A 22,765-nucleotide genomic window follows, 5' to 3' on the forward strand; every position below is an offset into this window, starting at 1 on the left:
CTTGCTTTCCTCTGCCTTTGCTTAGACAACTCCTATGCATCCCGCAGAGCCCAACTTAAACCTCCACTCCTCCCTGAACCCTCAGCTGTGCTTTTCCTGTGACATTTCCTGAGTTGTAGGCACCATGTTTTTTTGTTTGTTTGTTTGTTTTTTGTATTTTTCTGAAGCTGGAAACAGGGAGAGACAGTGAGACAGACTCCCGCATGCGACCGGCCAGGATCCACCCGGCACGCCCACCAGGGGGCGACGCTCTCCCCACCAGGGGGCGATGCTCTGCCCCTCCGGGGCATCGCTCTGCTGCGACCAGAGCCACTCTAGCGCCTGGGGCAGAGGCCGAGGAGCCATCCCCAGCGCCCGGGCCATCTTTGCTCCAGTTGAGCCTCGGCTGCGGGAGGGGAAGAGAGAGACAGAGAGGAAGGAGAGGGGGAGGGGTGGAGAAGCAGATGGGCGCTTCTCCTGTGTGCCCTGGCCGGGAATCAAACCTGGGACTTCTGCACGCCAGGCCGACGCTCTACCACTGAGCCAACCGGCCAGGGTGGCACACGTTTTGAGACTAAATAGTCTACTCCACTATACTGCAATCCTCCAAGAGGACAGGGAGTTGGTTTGACACATTCACCATAGAGGGCCTGAACCCAGCGCAGCAGGCGCTCAAATGGATTAATGAACGGTTTATCTGTGAGCATGCTCAGTTAGTTGTGTTACTACTATGGTATGGGCGAGGAGCGTGTACACACCTGGTAAAGTAGGGTGGGGTACCTCCCTCCTGCCCTCCACTGCCTCCTTTTCTTCTTCCCAGTAAGCCTGCCGCCCCTGCAATGTTACCCTCTCCTGGGGCCTTAGAGGCCCGCTATCCTTTGAGGCCAGTGGCCTGCAGGGTGGTCGCTCCCCATCCCCGCTCAGGCTTGACTCCTCCGGACTCGACTCAACGTCACAGGGGCTCTGGCCCAATCATTTAGCGCAGCGGTTCTCAACCTGTGGGTCGCGACCGGGGCGGGGGTCGAACGACCAAAACACAGGGGTCGCCTAAAGCCATCGGAAAATACATATTTATTATACAATACATTTTTAAATAAAATAAATACGAAAATACATATTTATTATACAATACATTTTTAAATAAAATAAATACGAAAATACATATTTATTATACATTTTTAAATAAAATAAATACGTATTTTCCGATGGCTTTAGGCGACCCCTGTGTTTTGGTCGTTCGACCCCTGCCGGGGTCGCGACCCACAGGTTGAGGACCGCTGATTTAGCGAGATGATGGAGTCCCCACCCGGTTGGGAGAAGAAATGAACTCCACAAAGAGGTTTCAGGGAAGCCCAGGAAGCTTGGCGGTACGGCAGCCTTAGTTGCTATGGTGACGCAGCCTCCTCAGACTCTCTTCCAGAGTAGGGCGGTGCAAGCCCAAAGCTCGGAGAGTTAGCCAAAGGGGCAGGGTTTCTCCTCCCCTCCCGGGATGCCCCGCGTGCTTACGTAACTAGTGGGCGTGCCCGCACACTGTGATTAGATTGGCCGCGCTATAAATCGGTCCGCGGCCGCTAGAGTACTAGTGTGCGTCTTAGTAGCTCACTTATTTGTAAGGAGCCGGGAGGCTAAGTGACAGCTTACTGAAGGGCCGGAGGCGCAGGAGGAGGCTGCTATCCTTACGACCCGCGGGTCAGGCGCAGGCGCAAGCGCAGGCGTATTAGGAGCGGCTAGTGAGGCGACCGCAGTGCTTCCGGGTAGCTTTACCCAGGATCCATGGTAGTTCGGTCTTGGGGTCCTTGATTCCATCCAAAGACCTGACACCGCTAAGGCTGCTTTCCCTGGTTTAAGGATCACAGATTTCAGGAGAGGGGAAAAGGATTCGGATCGTACCAGACCCGAACCACCGATCCTTTACTATGGCGGCCTTTGTAAGTATGAAACGGGGTCAGGGGTCCCGACGGCCTCTGCAGTCCCTTATTCACCATCCTGCTTTCCCTCCCCGCAGGGCCCCGGCAGTCAGAATGTCACTGAGTACGTCGTTCGAGTTCCCAAGTAAGTTCCTAACCTCACCTCCTACTCTCCCCAAAAAGGGATTAAAACTTTTAAGAGCCTCTACGTGTCTCCGGCGTTCACTGTGATTTGCCCTCCAGACTGGCAGCGACCTGAGGGCAGAGCTAGAGTTGAGCAGGGGCCTCTTGGGGCATCAATGCTTTTTTTTTTTTTTTTTTTTAGAGACAGAGAGTGAGTCAGATAGAGGGATAGACAGGGACAGACAGACAGGAACGAAGAGAGATGAGAAGCATCAATCATTAGTTTTTCATTGCGTGTTGCAACACCTTAGTTGTTCATTGATTGCTTTCTCATATGTGCCTTGACTGCGGGCCTTCAGCAGACCGAGTAACCCCTTACTGGAGCCAGCGACCTTGGGTTCAAGCTGGTGGGATTTTGCTCAAACCAGATGAGCCTGCGCTCGAGCTGGCGACCTCGGGGTCTCGAACCTGGGTCCTCTACATCCGAGTCCCACACTCTATTCACTGTGCCACCGCCTGGTCAGGCATCAATGCTTTTTGAACGGGAATGAACAAATACATTAATATGCTATGAATCTGCTGGTGGATTCTTGTTAATCTCCAAATCCAGGCCCAGTATTTTCCTCCTCCAGGAAGCATTCCCTTCTTGCCCTGCTGCCTGTCTGGGGCTGAATACCCGATTATCCCCATATCTTGGGTTCTCCTAAATCTTTGTCCCTTGTCCCTGGCCAGATATTTCAGTTAGTTAGAATGGGCTGGATACACCACTGTTGAAGGCTTGTGCCCCAGTCAAGGCACATGCAAGAATCAACCAATGAATAAAATAAATGAAACAACAAATCGATGTTTCTCTTTCTTTCCCTCCCTTCCTCTCCTTCTCTAAAATCAAGACATAAAAAATTGGCCCTGGCTGGTTGGCTCAGTAGTAGAGCATCGGCCCAGTGTGTGGATGTCCCGGGTTCAATTTCCGGTCAGGGCACACAGGAGAAGCCACCATCTACTTCTCTACCCCTCCCCTTCTTCTCTCTCTCACTCTCACTTTCTCCCTCTCCTCTCCCTCAACCATGGCTGGATTTGTTCTAGAGAGTTGGCCTTGGCTGCTAAGGATGGCTCTGTGGCTTCGGGCCTGACTTGTGGTGGTGCAGTGTGGATCAAGCGTTGACCTGGAATGCTGAGGTTGCCAGTTCAAAACCCTGGGCTTGCCCGGTCAAGGCACATATGGGAGTGGATGCTTCCTGCTCCTCCCCCTTCTCTTTCCCTCTCTATCCCCTTCTCCATTTCTCTTCTCTAAAATAAATAAATAAATTTTTAAATGAAGGGATATTTAAATAAAAAATGGCTTCATTGCTGAGCAGTGGAGCAAAGGCCCCGTATGGGCAGAGCATTGCCCTGTAAGGGATTGCTGGATGGATCCCGGTCGGGGTGTATGTGGGAGTCTGTCTCTCTACCTCCCTTCCTCTCACTAAAATAAAAATAAATACATACATACATAATTTTTAAAACAATCTTTTTCTCTTTCTGCATTGGGTTGAGAGTATGGAATTGGCTTCCCTGAGACTGGGGAACATCTGGGGTGTTTTAAGGGTCTTCAGAATTGCCTGCCAGCAAGGGCTGAACCCAGGACGATTTGTTGAATGATTGACTGCCTTTTCTTGATCATTCCAGAAATACAACCAAAAAATATAACATCATGGCCTTCAATGCAGCTGATAAAGTCAACTTCGCTACTTGGAATCAAGTAAGTCCGCAGTTCTGAGGGGGATGAGAACTTGATTATGGATTTCGTGGATGTAAAGGTAACTAACGCTTAGTTTCCTCAGCTCTCCCCCAGTGGAGATAAATGAGGTCATGTTGAGCTGGTAGGCTCTGAGTAAAATTTATCAGACCTCCAGGAGGCCTTCTCTTGAAAGGGAAACATTTAGAAATTGTACCCACTGATGGGCATATTTGGCCTAGATTTTTCTGGGTAAGGGAGAAGGCTACATTCTACAGACAGTTTCAGAGCCCCCCATTGTCAGAGGCCCTGGAAAGGGCTTTGGAAGTTGTCTCAGTCTATTGGGGCTGCTCTAACAGAACATCATATAAACAAGAGATGTTTTTAATGCTCACAGTTCAAGAGGCTAGAAGTCCAAGATAAGGCACCAGCAGATTGGGTGTCTGGTGAAACCTGCTTGTGGTTTCCTTGAGAACACAGTCTTGTAACCTAGTCACCTCCCAAAAGCCCCACCCCCAGATACCATCCCATTGTGGGTTTGGTTTTAACAATTGCATTCTAGGACAGAGACACAAACATTCAGTCTATAGCAGAGGCTGTTAAGGGTTTTATTTTATTATTTATTTTTTAGATTTTATTTACTGATTTTAGAGAGGGGACAGAGAGAAGTAAGGGGGGAGCAGGAAGCATCGACTCATAGCAGTTGCTTCTTCTATCTGCCTTGATTGGGCAAGCCCGGGGTTTTGAACTGGCGACCTTGGGGTTCCAGGTTGACATTTTAATCACTGTGCCACAACAGGTTAGGCCATCAAGGGTTTTAAACAGGGATTTTGTAAAGTGATCTTACTGCTGTGGGGTAGAGGGTAGAAAAAGCAGGGTGGAGGTGATATCTCTGGTCCAGGTGAGAGGTGATGGGGGTTGGAGCAAACACGTGATGAGAAATTATTGGATTACGGTGTTTTGGAATTGACAGGGTTTGTTGATGGATATTGAGGGGTGAGGGTCAGGGCAGAAGTACAGATGTACATTTTAAAATAATATATACTATGAAATTATCTGAGACTGAAATTTGTAAAACCTCGGCCTTTGATGGCACCTGAATTCAAGGGACAGTCTGGATTCAAATGCAGAAAGAGAAGGAGCCAGTTTAAAGTAGGTTGTTTTCACTATTTTTTTTTTTTTAATTCATTTTTTTTTTTTTAGAGAGGACAGAGAGAGGGAGAGAGACAGAGAGAGAGAGAAGGGGGGAGGAGCTGGAAGCATCAACTCCCATATGTGCGTTGACCAGGCAAGCCCAGGGTTTCGAACCGGCGACCTCAGCATTTCCAGGTCGACGTTTTATCCACTGCGCCACCACACGTCAGGCCTGTTTTTGTTTTTACCACTACTTTTTTTGTTTTATGTTTTTATATTTTTATTTTTTTAGTTTCTTTTTCTTAGCTTTTCATTTGGAAATAATTTCAAACTTTCAAAAAATGCAGACAGACATAGTACAAAGCTTGCCAATATCCTTTCACTCACATTCACTGGGTGCCAACATTTTACCTTTTTTTTTTTTTTTTTTTGTATTTTTCTGAATTTGGAAACTGGGAGGCAGTCTGACAGACTCCCGCATGCGCCCGACTGGGATCCACTGGGCATGCCCCCAGGGGGCGATGCTCTGCCCATCTGGGGCATTGCTCTGTCGCAACCGGAGCCATTCTAGCGCCTGAGGCAGAGGCCACGGAGCCATCCTCAGCGCCCGGGCAAACGTTGCTCCAATGGAGCCTCAGCTGCATTGGAGGGGAAGAGAGAGACAGAGAGGAAGTAGAGGGGAAGGGGTGGCGCCTCTCCTGTGTGCCCTGGCCAGGAATCGAACCCGGGACTCCTGCACGCCAGGCCGACACTCTACCACTGAGCCAACCAGCCAGGGCCCAACATTTTACCTTTTATTGCCAAGCTGTAAGTTTGCTTGGAGTGTCTGTAGCTCAGCTTGGGGAGAGTAATGGGTGTTCTTGGGGTAGAGGCACAGCCTGAGCAAAGGCAGGCGTCCTGATGAGAGGTTTTGCTCCCGTCCTCTCCCCCCAGGCCCGGCTAGAGCGAGACCTGAGCAACAAGAAGATTTACCAAGAGGAAGAGATGCCCGAGTCAGGCGCGGGCAGTGAATTCAACCGCAAGCTTCGGGAGGAGGCTCGGAGGAAGAAGTATGGCATTGTCCTCAAGGAGTTCCGGCCCGAGGACCAGCCCTGGTTGCTCCGAGTCAATGGCAAATCAGGCAGGAAGTAAGTGAAATTGGCAGCAGGTACCCATCCTTGCTCCCCCTCATGTCCTCACTTTGTGGGGTGCTCTCTGAACTTGTATGCTCCATATGCACAGTGGGGGTGAAAGCATGTCTTTCCTTACGGTTTTTTTGTTTTGTTTTGTTTTAGTGAGAGAGAGAGAAATAAGCATCAACCCATAGTTGTGTCACTTTAGTTGTTTAATGATTGCTTCTCACACACGCCTTACCAGGGGACTCCAGCTGAGCTAGTGATCCCTTACTCAAGTCAGAGACCTTGAGCTTCAAACCTTTGGTCTCAAGCCAGCAACCATAAGTTCATGTTTATGATCCCACATTCAAGCCAGTGACCTCATGGTTTTGAACATGGAGCATCAGTGTCCCAGGTCAATGCTCTATCCTCTGCACCACCACCGGTCATGCCTCCCTCATGGGGTTTTATTTATTTTATTTTATTTTTTAAATTTTTTTTATTTATTCATTTTAGAGAGGAGAGGGAGAGACAGAGAGAGAAAGAGAGAGAGAGAGGAGAGATGGGGGGGGAGGAGCTGGAAGCATCAACTCCCATATGTGCCTTGACCAGGCAAGCCCAGGGTTTTGAACCGGCGACCTCAGCATTTCCAGGTCAATGCTTTATCCACTGCGCCACCACAGGTCAGGCTATTTATTTTATTTTTTTAAGATTTTTATTTATTGATTTAGAGGACGAGAGGAAGAGAGAGAGGAGGTGGGGTGAGCGGGAAGCATCAACTTGTATAGTTGCTTCTTGTATGTGCCTTGACCAAGCAAGCCCAGGGGTTTGAACTGGGGACCTCAGCATTCCAGGTCAATGCTTTATTCACTGTGCCACTACAGGCCAAGCTATGGAGTTTTTTTTTGTTTTGGGGTTGTTTTTTTTTTGTATTTTTCTGAAGTTGGAAACGAGGAGGCAGTCAGACAGACTCCCACATGCACCCGACCGGGATCCACCCGGCATGCCCACCAGGGGGCGATGCTCTGCCCATCTGGGGCATCGCTCTGTTGCAACCAGAGCCATTCTAGCGCCTGAGGCAGAGGCCACAGAGCCATCCTCAGCGCCCGGGCCAACTTTACTCCAATGGAGCCTTGGCTGCGGGAGGGGAAGAGAGAGACAGAGAAGAAGGAGAGGGGGAGGGGTGGAGAAGCAGATGAGCACTTCTCCTGTGTGCCCTGGTCGGGAATCGAACCCAGGACTCCTGCATGCCAGGTGACGCTCTACCACTGAGCCAACCGGCCAGGGCCTTGGAGTTTTATTTTTAAAGATGGACCGAGTTGGCCCTGGCCTGTTGGTTCAGTGGTAGAGCATCAGCATGGTATGTGGATGTCCTGGGTTCGATTATAGGTCAGGGCACACAGGAGAAGCACCCATCTGCTTCTCCACCCCTCCCCCTCTCGCTTTCTTCTCTCTCTCTCTCTCTCTCTCCCTTATCCTCCACTCCTGCAGCCATGGCTCAATTGGAGCTTGTTGGCCTCAGGCACTGAGGATGGCTCCATGGCCTCTGCCTCAAGTGCTAAAAAATGGCTCCAGTTGCAGTGGAGCAAGGGCCTCAGATGGGCAGAACATCTCTCCACAGTGGGCTTGCTGGGTGGATGCTGGTCAGCATGTGGGGGCATGTGGGAGTCTGTCTCTGCCTCCCCTCGTCTCACGAAAAAAAAAAAAAAAAAAAAGATGGACTGAGTTGCTGCTTGTATAGGAGCGGTAAGGGCCAGGATTCAGGAACCCTGGGCACATGCCCTGTTTGAGTTAAGCAAGGGGTCACCTTGAAGGTGGTAGGCAGGGAAGTGACAGTGTAAGATTGCCTGGAATTTCATGGGGGAAGAGTAAAGGCAGAGGCCTGGAAGAGGCTGGCATGGCTCAGGCCCACGGAGGAGCCTGGAAGCAGATTAGAGGGGTCTGACTGCAAGACTTACGGTCTTCACGGCTAATCTAATATGTTCCTTCTATAAAGGACCATGAAACGTACAATGTGGGGAGCCCTGAGCCTGCTCTGTGGGGTGGAGAGCACTGGCCCTGCCTTCCAGATGTGGAATTCAAGGCTCAGACAGTTAAAGGGCTAACTCAAGGCCTCCTAGCCTCTGATTTTGCTGAGAGACCAGGTGGCTCTATAGAGGGGGAAGGACTAGGGGAATGGGTGGGCCAGGTGTGGTCCCTCTGACCAGGCTGTGACAATGGCTTTTGCAGGTTCAAGGGTATAAAGAAGGGAGGTGTGACAGAGAACACGTCTTACTATATATTCACCCAGTGCCCCGATGGGGCCTTTGAGGCTTTCCCCGTGCATAACTGGTACAACTTCACACCGCTGGCCCGGCACCGTACACTCACCGCAGAGGAGGCCGAGGAGGAATGGGAGAGGTGAGTAAACCTGGGCAGGGCTGGGAGGGAGGCAGCATTTAAACAATATTGTCTTTCAGCTCCCCCAGCAGGGAGCCAAATTAATTGGAAATGAGGTAGGTTCACCATAATTTGTGCCTGGCTGGGAGCTAGGGACTCAGTGGTGACCAAGCCAGACCCCACCAGGCCCTCAGGGAGTTCTCAGTCCAGTGGGGAATCAGACACCAAACCATCAGGGATGCACAGGGCCTCTGAGAGCTAAGGAGATGGTGGCTGAGCATAAATTGGCAGAGCAGGGCAGGGTGTCCCAGGATGCTTGGGTTCTCACAGGCAGGATGTCCATGGCTAGATCTATTGCAGGTGTCTGTTGCCAGGGATTGATCGTTATAGCCTTTGCTTTGAAGTCTATTTTATCTGGTATAAGTATTGCAAGCCCAGCTTTTTTTCTTTTCCATTTCTATGAAATATCTTTTTCTATCCCTTTACTTTTAATCTGTAGCTTTCATTCTGATGTGAGTCTCTTCTAGACAGCATATATTTGGGTCTTATTTTCTTATCCATTCTGTTATGCTATGTCTTTTGAGTTTTTAAGCCACTTACACTTCCTTTTTTTTTTTTTTTTTTTTTGACAGAGACAGAGAGAGAGTCAGCAGGAGGGACAGACAGGAAGAAAGAGAGATGAGATGAGAAGCATCAGTTCTTTGTTGTAGCACCTTAGTAGTTCACTGATTGCTTTCTCATATGTGCCTTGACTGGGGGGCTACAGCAGAGTGAGTGACCCCTTGCTCAAGCCAGAGACCTTTGGACTCAAGCCAGCGACCCTGCGCTCAAACTGGTGACCTCAGGGTTTCAAACCTGGGTCCTCCGCATCCTAGTGTGATGCTCTATCCACTGCACCACTGCCTGGTCAGGCTAAGCTATTTACATTTAAAGTGATTATTGATATTTATTGCCATTTTATTTTTTATAACTATGTTCCTCTGTTTTTCTTTATCTTCCTCGTTCTTTAAGACCTGTTAATTTTCTTGTAATACTGGTTGGTGGTACTGAACTCCTAGCTTTTTCTTGTCTGGGAAGCTTTTTTTTTAAACTCTTTATTTCTCCTTCAATTTTAAACAATAGCCTTGCTGGGTATAGTAGTCTTGGTTGTTTGTCCTTCACTTTGAATATTTTATGCCAGGCCCTGTGGCCTGAAATGCTTCTGTTGAGAAATCAGCTGACGGTCTACGGGAGCTCCCTTGTAGGTAACTATTTTCTCACTGCTGTTAAGATTCTCTTTGTCTTTAACCTTTGCCGTTGTAATTGTGGTGTGGGTCTGAGCTTGGTCTTGAGCTGAGAGAGGTACTGAGATGCCAAGATCACACCAACAGCTTCTCCTTGAGGGGCTCAGAGCAGAGAGAACTGAAGAAGAGTCAGCTCTTCTCATGTGACTTTAGGGTGTTCATACTATGTGTGAATCCCATGAGACTAGACCATCCTTCCTTCCTATCATCAAAGGCGTGTCTGCGGTTCCCCTCTGGGGAACACCTAGTGAGGTGCAGGGAAGAGGCCTGGCTCCTGAAGGAGGGACCTGGAATCAGGCTTGTGATCAGACCCCACCATACCTCTCACCTCTGCCTGCAGGAGGAACAAAGTCCTGAACCACTTCAGCATCATGCAGCAGCGGCGGCTCAAGGACCAGGACCAGGATGAGGAGGATGAGGAGAAGGACAAGCGTGGCCGCAAGAAGGCCAGTGAGCTGCGCATCCACGACCTGGAGGATGACCTGGAGATGTCATCTGATGACAGCGAGGCCAGTGGCGAGGAGGGTGAGCCTGGGTAGAGCCCCACCCCGGGTGGCTAGGCTGTTCAGCGACTGAATTGTGCTTGGGTCTTATTTTACAAAGGTGGCTGAGTGACAACACAGAGAGGGTAATGCCATTGAAAAAAAGTAGTTAAGAGTTTAGTGGAAGGTGAAAGGCAGGCACAGCGTGCTGTGCAGGGCCACTTGGGAAAGCATCAGAGTGGGTAGGAGGCAGAAATGAGTGATGGGAAGGATTTGTCCACAGCCTTTACTGGGGCTTCCAAGGGAAAAGACAGGCAGGGCAGGGAGATCACTTGGGATCCACCAGTTTGAATAGTTCCAGTGGGCTCTGGGCTCCAAGAGTGATTTAGGGCAGGGGACAATGACCCTGAGTATGAGATTAGAGAAAGAAGGCCGGGGGTATAGATCCCAGATTGGTTGGTTTGCACATGATGGTTGCACCCCTAGTCAAGCCCTTTGCCTTCTCTTAAGAATTGGCTAGCCCTGGGCATCTCTGCATTGTCAAGGGCCCCTGAGATATCCCAGTGTCACCAAATATATACAAACCATGATGAGTGCTCAGACCCCCCTCCCCCCACCTCCCAGCTGGCAAAGCTCCCAAGGCCAAGAAGAAGGTGCCCACGAGTAAGGCGGGCCGGAAGAAGAAGAAGAAGGGCTCAGATGACGAGGCCTTTGAGGACAGTGATGACGGGGACTTCGAGGGCCAGGAGGTGGACTACATGTCTGATGGTTCCAGGTGAGGCAGGCAGGAGGCAGGTGTGAGACCTTGGACCAGTCTGGAGGAGGGGCTCACTTACCCTCTGCCCGCTGTGTCTTACAGCAGCTCTGAAGAAGAGCTGGAGGGCAAGCCCAAGGTCATCCAGCAGGAGGAGGGCCCCAAGGGCGTGGATGAGCACAGTGATAGCAGTGAGGAGAGCGAGGAGGAGAAGCCGCCTGAAGAGGAGAAGGAGGAGGAGGAGGAGAAGAAGGCACCCACACCGCAGGAGAAGAAGCGGAAGAGAGGTGGGCTTGGCTTTTGATGCTTCTGCCCCCTCTGTTCCTTCTCAGACCCCCTTATCTGAGACAGAGCTAAGGGTAGGTTCGGGTGTGTCTGGTTCTGACACCTTTCCTTTGGCCCCATACAGACAGCAGTGATGAGTCTGACAGCTCAGAAGAGAGTGACATCGACAGCGAGGCCTCCTCAGCCCTCTTCATGGCTGTAAGGCCCAGCCCCCATGGTGTATGTGGGGGGGGTGTCAGCCTTGGTGTCTGTTTCCAGTCTCACTTCCCCAAACTGGAAATTTGCAGAAAAAGAAGACACCTCCCAAGAGAGAACGGAAGCCATCAGGGGGTAGCTCGAGAGGCAATAGCCGGCCAGGCACACCCAGCACAGAGAGTGCTAACACCTCCTCCACACTTCGGGCGGCCGCCAGCAAGCTGGAACAGGGTGAGTGGCCTTTCCATCCCACAGCGACCTCTGACTTTTGTTCTTTTGTGCATTGAGCATCAAGATCTGAGCCAGATCAGGGGGCAGACACCTAGCTGCCTCTGAACCCCTGGTAACCATAATACAGGTACCACCCAACCTAGGGTCCCTCCAACAGGTCCAGCCTCCCAGTTCTGATTCTCAGCCCTGCTTTGGCTCTCACAGGAAAGCGGACAAATGAGACGGCAGCCAAGCGGCTGCGGCTGGACACTGGGCCCCAGAGCCTGTCTGGGAAGTCAACCCCTCAGCCCCAATCTGGGAAGTCAACCCCCAGCGGTGGGTAAGTTGAAGAGGACAGCAGGGGCTGGGTGGGGGCCTCTGGGAGGGAGGGCCTCCCCCTTACCCCCCCACTCTCCACCGGGCTCCTCAGTGATGTGCAGGTGACAGAAGATGCTGTGCGCCGCTACCTGACGCGGAAGCCCATGACCACCAAGGACCTGCTGAAAAAGTTCCAGACCAAAAAGACAGGGCTGAGCAGCGAGCAGACGGTGAATGTGCTTGCCCAGATCCTCAAGCGCCTCAACCCTGAGCGCAAGATGATCAACGATAAGATGCACTTTTCCCTTAAGGAGTGAGGGGCTAGCCCCAACCCTTCTGCCCAAAAAATAAGCTCTAGTCTCCAGAAGTTCATGGGGTCTTGAATTCCAAATACTGCCTGCCATGAGTGCCACTGCCCGCCTGTCACACTGCTCTCTGAATCCTAGCACCCAGCATTAATAAGTCTGGAAAAATCTAAGCAGCGTTCTCTTCAATTTACTTCTCTTATTCTTCTTGACCCTTCCTTCTGGAACCTTTAGATGTCTCTTAAGACTTATTTTGCACGTGGGGTGATTTCTTCAGGTCTATCCTTCCACTTTCCCAGTTCTCTCTTCAGCTGTGGCTTATCCACCACTAACCAGTTAGTATTTAGGTTTTTTTTGTGGTTTTTGTTTTTGTTTTTTCAGATAAGCTGGTCTGTTTTGAGTGTTTTGCCCTTAATGGTTTTCATTCCTTCTTTAACATTCTTTTTTTTTTAATACTTACTGATTTTACAGAGGAGAGAAAGGGGAGCATGGAATAGGAAGTATCAACTCATAGTTGCTCATGTTAGTTGTTCCTTGCTTGCTTGTTGTATGTGCCTTGCCCAGGGAAGCCCAGGGTTTCGAACCAGCAACCTTGGCGTTCCAGGCTGAATGTTTATCCACTGTGCCACCACAGACCAGACTTCTTTCACATTCTTAATTTAAGTGTCTTGTCTTATAGTTTTGATTAGACACATCAGCACCTGAAGTTCGCAGGCATCCAGTTCTATCTTCTGACTCCTCTTCGTGATTGACTGTTTTGTAATCTTGGATAGGAGAACCAGTGGCCAGCTTGGGGCTCTATCTGTGGGACTCTTGGATGTTCTGTTTTGCAGGCCAGTACTTTTAGATGGTTTTTGCCTTTGTTCCCACCAGGTGCCCCAGGAATCCCAGCCTGAGCCCACGTGAGGTGGTTCTCTGATGTTTCTGGGGCTTCCATTATTTTCTTACAAGTTGGTTATACATTTATTTTTCCAGCATTGCTATGTGATCTGTAGTGGGAGGACTGTTTTAAGTACATGGACAGTAATGCTGCCGGAAATAAAATTTGGCATCAGGTACTACTTTTGAAGCCCCATCCTGAATGATCTGGGCTTCTGTCTTGCCCTTCGCTGGAAGCTGCAGGTGGAAAACTCTTCCCCACCCAGTTCTACAGGACCTTGGCTGTTGAATGGGAATGCCTGAGATGTCAGGCTAATTCCTAGGAATGTCCTATGTTGGCCCAACCTCCTTTCCCATCCTTCCGCCACACCTTTTTGCGGCAGCAGGAAAGAAGCCTTCGCCCCTTTGCCCTGGCAATTAAACCCCTGTACTTGTGGACTGTGGTCTAAGGCAGTGGTCCCCAACCCCCAGGCCACGCACCGGTACCAGTCCGTGGGCTATTTGGTACCGGTCCGCAGAGAAAAAATAAATAACTTTTACATTATTTCTATTTTATTTCTATTTAAGTCTGAAAGATGTTTTATTTTTAAAAAATGATCAGATTCCCTCTGTTACATCCGTCTAAGACTCACTCTTTTTTTTTTTTTCTTTTTATATTTTTTCATTTTTCCAAAGCTGGAAACAGGGAGGCAGTCAGACAGACTTCCGCATGCGCCGGACCGGGATCCACCCGGCATGCTCACCAGGGGGCAATGTTCTGCCCCTCTGGGGCGTCGCTCTGTTGCATCCAGAGCCATTCTAGCGCCTGAGGCAGAGGCCACAGAGCCATCCCCAGCGCCCGGGCCATCTTTGCTCCAATGGAGCCTTGGCTGCGGGAGGGGAAGAGAGAGACAGAGAGGAAGGAGAGGGGAAGGATGGAGAAGCAGATGGGAATCCTGTGTGCCCTGGCCGGGAATCGAACCCAGGACTCCTGCACGCCAGGCCGACGCTCTACCGCTGAGCCAACCGGCCAGGGCCCTAAGACTCACTCTTTTTTTTTTTTTTTTTTTTTAAATATATTTTTATTTATTCATTTTAGAGGGGGGGAGGGGAGCAGGAAGCATCAACTTCCATATGTGCCTTGACCAGGCAAGCCTTGGGTTTTGAACTGGCAACCTTAGTGTTTCCAGGTTGACACTTTATCCTCTGCGCCACCACAGGTCAGGCCCTAAGACTCACTCTTGATGCTTGTCTCGGTCATGTGATACATTTATCCATCCCACCCTAAAGGCCAGTCCGTGAAAATATTTTCTGACATTAAACCGGTCCGTGACCCAAAAAAGGTTGGGGATCACTGGTCTAAGGCCTCCCCACCCGGCCAAGTCATGTGACTCAGTAGGTAGGAGCAGGGGCCTCGTGTTCAGTGGGACCTGGGTTCAAATTCTGCCTGTGTTTAATTCTGACTTTGAATAAGTGACTTTTTCCCCTTCTGAAAGTAGTCTCAATAAGTACAGAAATAAGAACCACACCAAATTACTGAAGCAATCCCCTGTATGAGGACTTTCAGTCTTTCTGATCCTTTGCTGATATAAACAAGGAGCAAATAGCACTGAGCTTGTCTTTGCTCACCTGCTAAGCATGAGTTCCTGAAGCAGTTCTGCGGTCAGAGGGATGGGATTCGCAGTTTCAATAGCAAATGCTTAACTTTTTACACAGGGGACCAGTTCACTGTCCCTCAGACCATTGGAGGGCTGCCACATACAGTGCTCCTCTCACTGACCACCAATGAAAGAGGTGCCCCTTCTGGAAGTGTGGTGGGGGGCCGGATAAATGGCCTCAGGGGGCCACATGTGGCCCGCGGGCCGTAGTTTGGGGAAGCCTGCTTAACTGCTACCAACTTACATTCCCACCCACAGCATGAGAGTGTGCCTCTGTCACACATACACTTAAGTCATGTGGAAGCAAACTTTGATTTTCTAATCTTAGGTGCAGAGTCTCAACTGAGTTTTATTTAACTCAGTCTCACCTGTGGGAGGTCGAGCACCTCTTCAAACATGCAAAAGTTTTTTAATTTCCTTTGCTTCAAAAGCTCTCCCAAGCTTCTCAGTGCTAGGCACCATGTTAAACACTGAATGACTGTCCTCAGAACCCCATGTGGGCGGGACTTTGGCCTCCTTTTGTAGGTAAGGGACAGTCTCACTTCCCAGGGGCCACAGGGGCTGGGTGTGGAAGTCACTGTGACTTGCAACTCCTTCCAAGACCCAGTGGGAGTCAACCTTTCGTTCTAATGCCCTGGACACCAGGATGGGGCTGAGGTCCCAGGGTTCTCAGGTGGGACTTGTAGAAATGGGTGTCCCTGCAGGGTGAGCTTCCTGCCCCAACTCTTGGCTGTCCTGGGGCCTCTCCCTTTTCCTGTTTTGACATTTGTTCAGTAAGGCCCAGAGACGGGTGTGATCTCTTAATCCTCCAGGCGGAAGCCATGATAAGTTGCTGCCAACCCATCTCATCCCCACAAAGACATCCACTCCATTTGGTGCCCAACATAGGGGCTCCTGAGCTTTAGCACCCTGCCTAAGTGGGGAGGGGCCATACTGGGGGACCCACAGAACCCCCCCTCCACCTCTACTGCCAGATCACAGGTGGGGCAGGGACCCCTGTTGCTCACCCTGGGCTGGGCCCTGGCTGCCGCCACAATCGGGGTGGAAGGGGTGTCTGAAATGGGTCTGTGGAATGTCTGGATGTGGGGGTGAGCCCTTAACTCTTAAAACGACAGAGTGTGGGGCAGAGGAGGCTGGTCTGCCTGGGTCTGAGGTTATGGAGACAAATTGGTGGAGAACACAGGGCCTTCATGCCTATGCAGCAGCCGGCAGTGAAGAGGTTATTTCCCAGCCCAGGGATAAATTGAGAGTGCAGGGCACCCCACCCTCAGGACCTGCTTGTCGTAATGGCCACAGGAAGAGTCCTGCTCAGCTCTCTGCTGCTCCTGTCCCTGCAACTGGGCCATGGCGGGGGCCCTGGTGCTTCAGTGGTGGAGGGAACACATTCATCTGAACAAGCAGCAGACTTAGAGACCTGGAAGCCACATCTGGGTAAGGACTCCCAGGACCCTGCATTACTCCCCAACTCCTTGGCCAACCCCTGCCCACTGCCAGATGTTCCTTGTCCCCTTAGGTGCCCGCCTGCGCCGAGCCCCAGTGGGTCCATGCCAGCTGTGGAGCTTGACCCTGCCGGTGGCACAGCTAGGCCTGGGCTATGCTTCAGAGGAGAAGATCATCTTCCGCTACTGTGCTGGCAGTTGTCCCCGAGGTGCCCGCACCCAGCATGGCCTGACGCTGGCCTGGCTGCGGAGTCAGGGCAGAGCACATGGTGGCCCCTGCTGCCGGCCCACTCGCTACGCTGATGTGGCCTTCCTGGATGACCACCACCACTGGCAGTGGCTGCCTCAGCTCTCGGCAGCTGCCTGTGGCTGCGGTGGCTGAGGGGGCCCAGCCTGGGGCCCAGCAGACACACCAGGAGTCCACTGACTTATTTATTGGAGACTTGGATGCTGAGATGAGAAGGTGGGGGTGGGCTGGGGCTACCAGCAACGAACACAATAAAGGAAATTGCTTCTGGGGCCTCTTGACTCTGTATTCAGTGGGGTGTATCCTAACCTGCCAACTTAGACCCCAATTGCTGGGCAGGTGGGTCCTGGGCTCCCTTTGCAGATCCTAACCCAAGCAAACAGCCAGTGCAAGGAAGGACATCTTGTCCATGCTCTAGCTTTATTTACAAACACAGTATCTCTGAGAAACTTGGGGAAAGGCCTGGGGGTCAGCAGGCTGGGGGTGGCAGTCCGGGCTCCCCTGGCCTCATCCCCTTAGGGAGGGAGCGGCAGATCACGGAGATGCGTCGGCTCCGGGGAACCCGCCGTTCCCCAAAAAAGGACTCTTCATCCCGAAGGATCTCATGGGAGTAGTCATAACGAGCTGAGTCTCTGCAAGAGAAAACAGGCTGTGGCTGGGTGGAGTGAGGGCAACCGTGTTCTAGGCTGCACGTCTTCTGTGTGGGAGACGGCAGTGTTTGCTGGGAGGGCTGAATGAGAGAAGGTGCTCCAAGTGCTGGGTAGTGTTTGACCAGGGACTAGTGGGGCAGGGGCTCCTTGACTGGGTGGTACCTAAGGATGTACAGGGAGCCTGGCTCCAGCAAGAGTTCAAGCCATTCCCCTGGCTCCTGGGTGTGTACCAGTCGCATGACACTGGGAGACAGCAGGGACAGACCAGCGATGGTGGCTCCGCAGAACTGGAAAAGGGCGCATGGTGGTGGGTCAGGCTCTGGCCTGGCTGGCCCAACCCCAGCCCAGAGCTCAAAGGTGGTAGCCTCTGCCCACCTTGATGCTGTCCACATGTGGCTTGATGTAACCCCGAGGTTCCAAGTCCAGCACATGCACTGAGGGCAGCAGGGTCTGGCCAGGGCCAAAGGCAGTCTCCTGCACACGCCTCAGGATGGCCCGGCTTGCCTCTGACCAGCGCGATTTTTCTGTCTCTCGGAAGCCATGGATGGCCTGTATAGAGTGCTCAGGTCAAGCCTGTGCCAGGCATCCCCAAACTACAGCCCTTGGGTGCATGTGGCCCTCTGAGGCCATTTATCCAGCCCCACCGCACTTCCGGAAGGGGTACCTCTTTCATTGGTGGTCAGTGAGAGGAGCACTGTATGTGGCGGCCCTCCAACGGTCTGAGGGACAGTGAACTAGCCCCCTGTGTAAAAAGTTGGGGGACCCTCTCGAGGTAGGGGTGGTGGTTCGGCGAGTGGGGAGACAAGGAAATAGAAATACAGAGGGAGAGAGTGCAGAGCAAGCAGCTGGTTTTGCATGATCCTTGACATCGCCCTCAACTTACAAACTTTGTCCTAGCTAAACCACAATCCTGGGCCTCAAGCCCGACCCCTGCCCCATCTAATTTGGCCTCAGTCCTTTGTACCCACCCACGGGCTCCAACCCAGTCCCAAATCTCTGCCCCAATGCTGGCCTCGCCCCTATATTCATTTCTGTGTCTGTCTCCACCCCCAACCGGTGAGCCTCCTTCATCTCGCTCCACATTCCTCTCCCTAACTTTGGTTCTGTACCCCAAACAACCCTCAGTTCCAGGTCCTGCTTCCAATTACAGCCCTCCCCTCATTTTCAAAGTGTTTTCTCTGCGGTAAAGAACTCTAGCATAGCCTGACCACGCGGTGGCGCAGTGGATTGAGCGTCGGACTGGGATGCAGAGGACCCAAGTTCGAGACCCCGAGATCGCCAGCTTGAGCGTGGGCTCATCTGATTTGAGCAAAAAGCCCACCAGCTTGAACCCAAGGTCACTCGCTCCAGCAAGGGGCTACTCGGTCTGCTGAAGGCCCGCGGTCAAGGCACATATGAGAAAGCAATCAGTGAACAATTAAGGTGTTGCAACGCACAATGAAAAACTAATGATTGATGCTTCTCATCTCTCTCTGTTTCTGTCTGTCCCTGTCTATCCCTCTCTCTCTGACTCACTGTCTCTGTAAAAAATTAATTAATTAAAAAAAAAAAAACACGAAAAAAGAACACTACCATCAGGACTCCGCACCCATTCCAAGGTCCTGCCCCCAACGCTTCACTCCCGTAGCCCCGCCCCAACCCAGAGCTCAATTCCCATTCCCGTCCCTAATATCCCTGTTTCTGCCGTGGCTCCGCCCCCAACACGGCTCTGCCTTCAGCTCCGCCGACCTCACCGAGTCCCAGTGGTCGAATTCGTAGCGGCGGCGATGCAGCTCCGGCTCCAGCTCGCGGCTCAGAGTCTCTTCTTCTTCCGCGTTCAGGAAACCGGGCCGCACCACAGCCGAGTCCCGCAGGCGTCTCAGCACCGCGGGGCTTGAGCCCCTCACCCAGCCAGGCCCGGACAACGTCCGCAATGCCAGCCACATACCCCCTGACATAGCCTCAGAGTGGGGAGTGGATCCGACCAGGATCAGGCCACGCCCCCACTCCAGAACCTTTGGGTGAGGCTGCGCCGAGTCCCTCCAGCGATTGGCTCTCCTCAATGTCCCGCCTCCTACTTAAGACCACTGGTTGTTGCTTGGCTCTCTTTCTCGTTGTTGACTCCTCCAGGACTTGCCTTCTCTCCCGCGGTATTGGGTGCCGTCCCTCAGTTGCTTAAACAATTGGCTGTCCAGAAAGTCCGTCTTCTAGGACAAAGGCAGGATCTGGCTTGGGACGGAGGTTAGAGGTCATAGAATTTGGACCAAGTTCAACATTAAGGGGTTTGCCAAGACTGGAGGTTAACGGTGGAGAACAGTTAAAGTGAGAGGAAGGGGTCAGGGGAATGACGTGAGGTCATGATTATGTGACTAATTTTGCGGAGTCGGAGTTATGAGGTGCGCCACCAAAAGTCAAAGGCAGGAATCAACCATTTATCCTCTGGGATTATCCCCACTCACATACAAACAGGCTAGCTTGCACCTTATAAACAAAATAAACTCTTCTCTTAATGGCAGAATTGGTATATCATCATTTTGCAGTCCTTATTGGAATATATAGTGGATCTAAACAAGGATTCTTGTTGGCTCCTAATGTCACTAAAAGAGAGACGGAGGACTTTACGTGCCTCCTGATAGAAGTACACATCCCCAGCTAAAAGGTCACTTGCCAAAAAGTGAAACCTGAATCCAATTAGATTTCCCTAGATTTATACACCAAGTAACAGGAAATACCGAGGATAGACGTCACCACCTCTCCTGACCCAATCATCAAAATCCAAACTGCAAGTCCACAAGATAAACAACCCTGTTTCTCCAAATAATGAATTTTGAGGAATAAGACAAGAAAAAAGGGAGAGCTTGAGAAAAATTAGAGGGGAAACCTGAAGTTTCAAGAGATTTAGAGATCTGTCAACTAGTTACAACAAACTAGAAAAACAGACTGGGGAAATTTGGTTGTATATTTGTAAGTATATTAATTTTTTTTTAATAATGAAATTTGGACACTGGTTGGGTATTTGCAAATATTGTAATTTAAAAAGTTTTTCCGCCTCCCTGTTTCCAGCTTCAGAAAAATACAAAAAAAAAAAAAAGGCTTTCCAATTGATTTGAGGGAGAGAAGGAGAGAATGTGAGAGAATCACAACTAGCTGTTCCACTTAGTTCCATTTAGTTGTGCACTCATTGATTGCCTCTCAAGGGTGCCCTGATGAGACATGGAACCTGTGACCTCAGTGCACTGGCATGACACTTTATCCACTGAACCATCTTGCCAGGGCCTTGTCTTTTTTTTTCTTTTTTTTTTTTGGTATTTTTCTGAAGTTGGAAACGAGGAGGCAGTCAGACAGACTCCCGCATGCGCCCCACCGGGATCCACCCGGCATGCCCACCAGGGGGTGATGTTCTGCCTATCTGGGGCAACGCGCTGTTGCAACCAGAGCCATTCCAGCACCTGAGGCAGAGGCCACAGAGCCATCCCCAGCGCTAGGGCCATCTTTGCTCCAATGGAGCCTTGGCTGCGGGAGGGGAAGAGAGAGACAGAGAGGAAGGAGAGGGGGAGGGGTGGAGAAGCAGATGGGAGCTTCTCCTGTGTGCCCTGGCCGGGAATCGAACCCAGGACTCCTGCACACCAGGCCGACACTCTACCACTGAGCCAACCAGCCAGGGATGTCTTTCTTTCTTTTTTTTTTTAATTCATTTTTAGAGAGGAGAGAGAGAGAGACAGAGAGAGAGAGAGAGAGAGAGAGAGGAGAGAGAGACAGAGAGAAGGGGAGGAGCCGGAAGCATCAACTCCCATATGTGCCTTGACCAGGCAAGCCTAGGGTTTTGAACCAGCGACCTCAGCATTTCCAGGTCGACGCTTTATCCACTGTGCCACCACAGGTCAGGCTCTTTTTTTTTTTTTTTGAGAGAGGGTGAGAAGCATCAACTTGTTTTGCATAACTGTGTAAGTTATACAACTTTAGTTGTGCATTGATTGCTTCTCATATGTGCCTTGACAAGGGTGAGCCAGTGTCCCCTTGCTCAAGCCAACGGCCTGCCCTGGCCGGTTGGCTCAGTGGTAGAGCGTCGGCCTGGCGTGCAGAAGTCCCGGGTTCCATTCCCGGCCAGGGCACACAGGAGAAGCGCCCATCTGCTTCTCCACCCCTCCCCCTCTCCTTCCTCTCTGTCTCTCTCTTCCCCTCCCGCAGCCGGCAGCCGAGGCTCCACTGGAGCAAAGATGGCCCGGGAGCTGGGGATGGCTCCTCGGCCTCTGCCCCAGGTGCTAGAGTAGCTCTGGTCGCAACATGGCGACGCCCAGGATGGGCAGAGCGTCGCCCCCTGGTGGGCGTGCCGGGTGGATCCCGGTCGGGCGCATGCGGGAGTCTGTCTGACTGTCTCTCCCCGTTCTGGCTTCAGAAAAATACAGGAAAAAAAAGAAAAGAAAAGAAAAGAAAAGAAAAGCCAACGGCCTTTGGGCTCAAGCTGATGAGCTTTGGAATCAAATGGATGATTCCCCCGCTCAGAGTCAGTGACCTTATGGTTTCGAATCTGCAACCTCAGTGTTCCAAGTGGACACTTGATCCACTGCACCACCACTGGTGAGGCCTTGTAATTTTTTTTAGGTTGGAAAGTGGTTGTCTTTTAGGGATTCCTTGTCCTTTTAGACATACATACTGAAATATTTACAGATGTAATGAAAACTAGGATTTACTTCAAAGTAATCCAGGGAAGTGGGGGACAAGGAGGGATGAGTCAGTTGACCTTGAATTGGAATTGTTGAATTAGTGTGATGGTACAGGACACCTCATTATCCTGTATTTTCTTTTTTTTAAAGATTTTATTTGATTTAGAGACAAAAGTGAGAGAAGGGGGGAAGCAGGAATCATCAACTCATAGTAGTTGCTTCTTATATGTGCCTTGACTGGGCAAGAGCAGGGTTTTGAACCAGCAACCTCAGCGTTCCAGGTCAATGCTTTATTCACCGCACCACAACAGGTCAGGCTATAGTTTCTACTTTTGTATATATTTTAAATTGTCCATGGGCCTGGCTGGGTACCCAGTTGGGTAGAGCATCGTCCCCACATGCTGAGGTTGCAGGTGTGATCCCCAGTCAGGGCACATACAAGAGTCAACTAATGATGGCATGAATGAGTGAACAGCAAATTGATGTTTCTCTCCCTTTCCCTCTCTCTAAAACTCAAATTTTAAAAAATGTCTGGAATGAAAAGTTCAGCCAAATGTAACTAATGAAGATGGTCAAATTAAAAAGTCCTCTGAATTTTAAAAAATATAAAATTCACGTCAATTCTGCCTCCAGCCCCAGCCCTGTGTCTTCTGCTCTTCTTCTTCTTTTTTTTTTTTTTTTTTTAGAGAGGAGAGGGAGACAGAGAGAGAGAGAGAGAGAGAGAGAGAGGAGAGACAGAGAGAGAAGGGGGGGAGGAGCTGGAAGCATCAACTCCCATATGTGCCTTGACCAGGCAAGCCCAGGGTTTCAAACCGGCGACCTCAGCATTTCCAGGTCAACGCTTCATCCACTGCGCCACCACAGGTCAGGCTCTTCTGCTATTCTTTACAGCAAATTCTTTAAAAGACTTGTCAGGCCCCCATATTTTCTGGCCCATTCTTTTTGGGTCCCTACAGCACTGAAAGTGCTTATTTAGTTCCACTTAGTGACTTCCAGTGTGCCAAATCCAATGGTCAATTCTGAGCCTGACCACGAATTCATTGACAAGCTGATGACTCCTACATTTTTATTTCAAACCCAGACCCCAGACTTACCCATTCCCTGGGAT

At 50.8% G+C, this 22,765-nt stretch overlaps 3 protein-coding genes across 4 annotated transcripts; 2 read left to right on the plus strand and 1 right to left on the minus strand.

Annotated features, from left to right (window-relative positions):
- The first annotated feature begins 1,528 nt into the window (after nt 1-1,528).
- On the plus strand, nt 1,529-13,602 carry GTF2F1 (general transcription factor IIF subunit 1). 2 transcript variants are annotated; one of them, XM_066274465.1, is made up of 12 exons: nt 1,529-1,907; nt 1,985-2,031; nt 3,675-3,747; nt 5,791-5,984; nt 8,181-8,351; nt 9,954-10,138; nt 10,720-10,870; nt 10,958-11,136; nt 11,259-11,332; nt 11,422-11,560; nt 11,765-11,879; nt 11,970-13,602. In XM_066274465.1, the coding sequence occupies exons 1-12, from the start codon at nt 1,896-1,898 to the stop codon at nt 12,172-12,174; spliced, it is 1,545 nt and encodes a 514-aa protein (XP_066130562.1). In that variant the 5' UTR covers nt 1,529-1,895; the 3' UTR covers nt 12,175-13,602. The 2 variants fall into 2 exon arrangements, with proteins under 2 accessions (XP_066130562.1, XP_066130553.1); XM_066274456.1 differs by having other exon boundaries at nt 1,530-1,907; nt 10,955-11,136.
- Nucleotides 13,603-13,710: 108 nt separating this feature from the next.
- On the plus strand, nt 13,711-16,630 carry PSPN (persephin). Its single transcript, XM_066274491.1, has 2 exons — nt 13,711-16,109; nt 16,192-16,630. Exons 1-2 carry the CDS (start codon nt 15,965-15,967, stop codon nt 16,497-16,499), a joined length of 453 nt encoding a protein of 150 aa, XP_066130588.1. The 5' UTR covers nt 13,711-15,964; the 3' UTR covers nt 16,500-16,630.
- A 135-nt stretch (nt 16,631-16,765) lies between these two features.
- Nucleotides 16,766-18,992, minus strand: ALKBH7 (alkB homolog 7). The gene is made up of 4 exons (XM_066274478.1): nt 18,748-18,992; nt 17,390-17,563; nt 17,177-17,301; nt 16,766-16,996 (listed from the first exon to the last, which is right to left on the minus strand). Exons 1-4 carry the CDS (start codon nt 18,949-18,951, stop codon nt 16,834-16,836), a joined length of 666 nt encoding a protein of 221 aa, XP_066130575.1. The 5' UTR covers nt 18,952-18,992; the 3' UTR covers nt 16,766-16,833.
- Between the last annotated feature and the right edge of the window lie 3,773 nt (nt 18,993-22,765).

The sequence above is a fragment of the Saccopteryx bilineata genome, chromosome 1 (assembly GCF_036850765.1).
Source record: "Saccopteryx bilineata isolate mSacBil1 chromosome 1, mSacBil1_pri_phased_curated, whole genome shotgun sequence".
In the NCBI taxonomy this organism is placed as follows: Eukaryota; Metazoa; Chordata; class Mammalia; order Chiroptera; family Emballonuridae; genus Saccopteryx; species Saccopteryx bilineata.